The 5302-nt window shown below is 34.4% G+C and overlaps 1 protein-coding gene across 1 annotated transcript; it reads left to right on the forward strand.

Moving 5' to 3' along the window:
- Nucleotides 1–920: 920 nt before the first annotated feature.
- On the forward strand, nt 921–1936 carry LOC132054454 (uncharacterized). Its single transcript, XM_059446458.1, has one exon. The coding sequence runs from the start codon at nt 1229–1231 to the stop codon at nt 1601–1603; it is 375 nt and encodes a 124-aa protein (XP_059302441.1). The 5' UTR covers nt 921–1228; the 3' UTR covers nt 1604–1936.
- The last annotated feature ends 3366 nt before the right edge of the window (nt 1937–5302 follow it).

A 5302-nucleotide genomic window follows, 5' to 3' on the forward strand; every position in this document is an offset into this window, starting at 1 on the left:
ACTTGGGCAACAAGTTTACTTCGTCACAAAGTAAACTTGGTGGATGCCATGGCCCACTTACTGTGGGAAACTCTCCACCTCAAGTATTGAGGCATTATAAATTGCGTCGATGTTGATATGTAAATGTAACAAAAAAAAGATTAGTAGAATCAACAGTAATAGCACCACTGTTCCCTCCCTGTCTCTGTACCTTTTGCCCTTTAATTTGAAGTTTAGTTTTATTTTATAACATAATATAATAATAATAATGACAACAACAGCATAAAAGTACTAGGATTTCCTTATATTTTATTAAAATTAATGTGATGTTGTATATGTGGAAGGCTAAACAATTTTTCCAAAAGTATAGGACGTAAAGTAAAAGTGCTAACGTGAATAGAATATATTATCAACTAGTAACATATATTTTCTATATAATATTTTTCTTCTATTGTGTTTTATTTTTTGCTTAAGTCTACATAAATCCCTAGAAATTTTTAGGACATTTGATATAACTTTCTTTCAAGTAATTTTTTGTCGAGTTCATCCCTTTTTAACACCTTCGCTCACCATGGTTCACATCTACGAATTGGTACATCTGGTGGTCAATGTAGGAACAATCTTCTCTCATTTTATCCTCGATATGTGCTACTTGAACCTTCTCAGGAGTGTGATCATCATTTCTAATCTTGTCTCTAATCTTATATGACTGTACATCCTGACATTTCATATATGTGACAGTCATCTTGTAGATTCATTTGACATCGGCTCTCAATATTCACTTTGATATGATATTTTACCTTCATTTACAAATATCCTTTGATCTATTGCATAACACTTTGATGACACTTCTCCATTTCAACTATCTGATTTTGAAAAGTCACAATAACCCAATTTAAAAATAAAGATAAAAATGAAAACACTTTGTCAACCGAAAGTAAATGTAAGAAAATGATAAGGCAATATTTGCTGTTCATTTTTAACGTGCAAGAAAGGGCCACAACTCAGGGGACCCTCCAAAGACCAAATTGTCTCATTTTCCACTGCCGTATGTCCCTTGGAACATGGAGGAAATCATGGCACTTTTCCTCACTATATAACTCCTCTCGATCTCCTTCTCTTTTCACACAATCCCTTTCTTCTCTCAAGAAAAAAAAATAAAAACACTTAGTTTCCATGTAAAACTACCAATAAATCCTAAATAAGAAACAAAGCCAAAAAGTGATCAAAACTCATCCAAGAATAAGTCATGGAAATAGAATTGGCAAAGTGCGACTGTTGCGGGTTGAAAGAAGAATGCACAGTAGACTACATAAGTGAAGTGAAGGGAAATTTCGAGGGCAAATGGCTATGTGGTTTGTGCTCAGAAGCTGTTAGAGATGAAGTTAACAGAGGAAAAAAGCAACAATTTCTTGAGATGGAAGAAGCTGTAAAAGCTCACATGTCGTTTTGTAGAAAATATAAGTCTAATAATCCTGCAGTTCGTGTAGCTGATGGTATGAAGCTGATGCTAAGGAGAAGGTCAGGTGATTTGTCAAAAACTTCTTCATCTCCTTCTAAGAAGTATACAAGGTCAATAACCACATCACAAGTAGGAGATGAATATTCTTTCTCCTATTATTAGCTAAACAATACCATCAAGTGCTATTGTGATGGGATGAGTGAGATTACTGTACTTTTATTAAACGTTTCAGGTTCAAGTACGGGAAATAAAAGATTACTAGTAATATTTAGAAACATATTTTCCTCTTTTAATAGGCATTAATATTATGTGACATGAATTCGAATTAGTTGGACCTCAACTTCGGTTGAATAAGGTCTCGCAATTCCTTTTCATGACTAAATCTTTATGTACCATCTCTGTCTTTGTACAAAGGATGTAAATTATTTTTGTAGAGGCTACTGTAGATAGTTTTGTTTTCTCTTTGTTTATACATGTGGATATGCGCGTTACTGATTTTTCCACTTCCGTCACTGAATTATCATACTATATCTTACACGGAAAGGTATTTTTCTGCTTTTATTCCATGATAAAGGAATTTTTAATTAGTCTAAGTGCACACGATATATATTGTTTCTTCTCTTTTTAACAGAAGAGAAAAAGTAAAGTTACTTTACGATGACTCACTAGAGCACTTTCTGATGTAGATTGAATTAGTTCACCCACTTCATTAAAAATGAATAAAATGGTCTAAGCTACTCAACTAACTCACAACTATGATTACATGATTATTTCAGCAAATAAAGTTAATTAGTTGACTTAATATGATTTTTCTTGGCTGATCAAGTTCAATCAGTCAATCAATAAAGTACGACTCAATTCTAAACAAGTTAGAGATAAGCTAAACAAACTCCATTTTCTTTCTGCTGCTAATTAATTCCAACCCTTTCATTCTTTTTTAAATTCAGTAATGACAAGATTATACTAGGTATGTTATTGTTGTTGTTGTTCACAAAAAATCCATGTTGTACTTAAATTATTTTATTTTTTTGGTTTCCCACCCGGTGTTCGGTATCTGCATTAGAGTACGATTATATCCGGATTCGTGCCGCGTAGGGTTTTATTCGGGGGGAAGCGCTCCCTACCGAGGATTTCTCCATACTCAGGGCTTAAACCCGAGATCTTTGATTAAGAGAGTAGCAGCCCCATCTGCTGCACCACATCATTCAGTGGTAATTAAATTATTGCATGATTATATAGGAAAGTCTTCCATTATACCGGAAAGGTCGATTGCATTATTTAATAGAGCCATTAAGGGCAGCTAAATGCAATTAATTGTTTAAATCAAAACTTTAACAAGAAACCTTAAACTTTTTGAACAAAATTCATACATATTTTCTTTTTGAAGTTCATATTTCTAGCTTTCGAAATGCAAAGTTATTAATATCTCTTTAAATTCAATTTCTTCTATATCTCTCTCTTAAATTGATTGTATAGCCAATCTTAAAAGAAGCAACTTAAATTTTGGAGGTGTCCCTTAGTCAACAAAGTTCAATAATTTTATACTCCTAATGAATAATAGTACCAAACAATTTACCTCGTTTAAGGGTCATTAACATTTTTTAAGTCATTAACATTTTTTAAACATAGTAGTGTAATATTTATGAAGCATAATCATCACCACAATTTACACCTTCCAAGCGTATAATTATATCCAAGTTCAAAAGCGGATTTCTATGCATAAAAAACACAATGAAAATTTCCAGTATATCTGAAGCCTATTTGGTCAGGTAAATTAATTGTAAATCCAGAAGGTCTTCAAATGCAGCCAAAAACCAAAAAAACAAAAAAAGACAAGTATGTGGTTTTGTAGTTTAGATGGTTCCCAAAGTGATACCATTCTAATCCAAAGATGGATTGATCCTTAGTAGTATGTTAGGTAATGTTAGGTTAAGGTGGCTCCTGATGCTTGCTTCTTCTTGCGAAGTTGATTGATTGTCCCAACTTAAAACATTTTTTTTTCTTTGGGTACAAAGCAAACAGGAGAGTTCTAAAAGTATTGTCGCAGTCAATCGACAATGAAGTATGGAGAGACACATATCTGTTTTGTTTTGTAGTTTGTAACTAGAGTCTTAAATTTTGGACCTAGGAAAGAGATGTGTACCTCATGAACCACAGAAAAGAGTGGACTACAATTAAAGTTAGAGATAATGGTTAAAAAAAAAAAAACACTCAAGTATCACCTTGTTTTGAATTTCCTACTGAATTATCACTGTTGCTGAAGAAACACACCTCAATTATCGGTTGTTCAATTTAATGAGGTGTGTTTTGCAAACAATGGAGATAGTCATGCGAGAATGCGAATAAAACTCGATAGTTGAGATGTGTTTTGTAAAGGGCAATTCGCAGGATTGCCCTTCCTTTTGGATGGTCTTTAGTTTTCGCCCTTCAAATGTTGGTCTTTAATTTTTGCTCTTCGCGTTGCAATCCTAAGTTTCGCATAGAAATCATGAGGTTCTGGGTTCGAACCCCCGCTCAGGCATAAATTTTAAAAAAAAAAAAAAAATTGCAACGCAAAGCCTGGGTCGCGTGTATGCCGGACACGGCATACACTTCTTAAGGAATAACTAAAGGTATGCCGGACCCGGCATAACTATAAGTTCCGCCTTATAAGGCAAAGTTTATGCCTTAAGGAAAAGTTCCTCGCAGGCATACTTTTAGTTATGCGCTAACGAAAAGCCACTCGCCCTATGCGCATAACTAAAAGATGCCTACAAGTTTTAACTTTTCCTTAAGGCAAAAGCAAAGGTTATGCCTTATGGGGCAGACTTTTAGTTAAGCCTTAACTAAAAGTCGGCCCTATAAGGCATAACTAAACTATATCTTAAGGAAAAGTTCTGTCTTATAGGCAAACTTTTAGTTAAGCCTTAACTAAAAGTTTGCCCATAAGGCATAAGTATGTCGGGTCCGGCATAACTTTGGTTATTCCTGCCGGGTCCGGCGTACAAGCTACCCAAGACTTGCCTTGCAATTTTTTTATTTTAATTTATGCCTGAGCGAGGGTTCGAACCCAGAACCTCAGGTATAAGGCCATTTTTCAAGCGAAGGGCAAAACTTAAAGACCACAAATATGAGGGGCAATATTAAAGACCACCCAAAAAAAGGGCAATCTGCGCAATTTTTTGTTTTGTAAACTAGTTAGTGATAGTTTAGGCAGGAAACTCTTATACCTGATAGTTCAAGTAGAAAACTCAAAAAAAGTGATACTTGAGGTATGTTTTTTTTCCCTTAACCCTTAAAGTTAGATTGCCATTATGCCCTTTAGATTAGACTTCGAAAAATCAGAATTTCGAAGTAATTGCACGGTTTTCCCTTCAAATGGGCCGGTCTTTAATTTTTGCCCTTTAAAATCGAACTTATGTCTAGCGGGTATAAATTCTTTAAAGGAGCTGACATAACTTGTGGATATTATGATACGTAATTTATGTCCCTCTAGGCATAAGTTTAATTTTAAAAGGTAAAAATTAAAGACCAGCACAAAATTGGGACGAAAGTGCAAAGGGCCCTGAAGCAAAGGCATCATAAATCAAATAGTAAACGTTTAATTCCTTGTGATCCCATTAGCTCAAGATTATTCAACTAGCCCTTACATATATAACACGTATGTGGGCACCTTACATATATAACACGCATGCAATGTATACAATAAATAAGTTGATCTTATTTATTACGTGCGTTGTTAACTGTTATACCTGAAATTGTTAGAATTTTAACTGCTATATAGTGGTTGCAAGTAGGGGCGTTCAAATGAGACCGAAAAATCGATTCTAACCGATAAATCTAGTCAAGCCGATTTAATGAACCAAAAACCCGTTCGGTTTG

This window comes from Lycium ferocissimum, chromosome 4 (genome assembly GCF_029784015.1).
Source record: "Lycium ferocissimum isolate CSIRO_LF1 chromosome 4, AGI_CSIRO_Lferr_CH_V1, whole genome shotgun sequence".
Classification (NCBI taxonomy): domain Eukaryota; kingdom Viridiplantae; phylum Streptophyta; class Magnoliopsida; order Solanales; family Solanaceae; genus Lycium; species Lycium ferocissimum.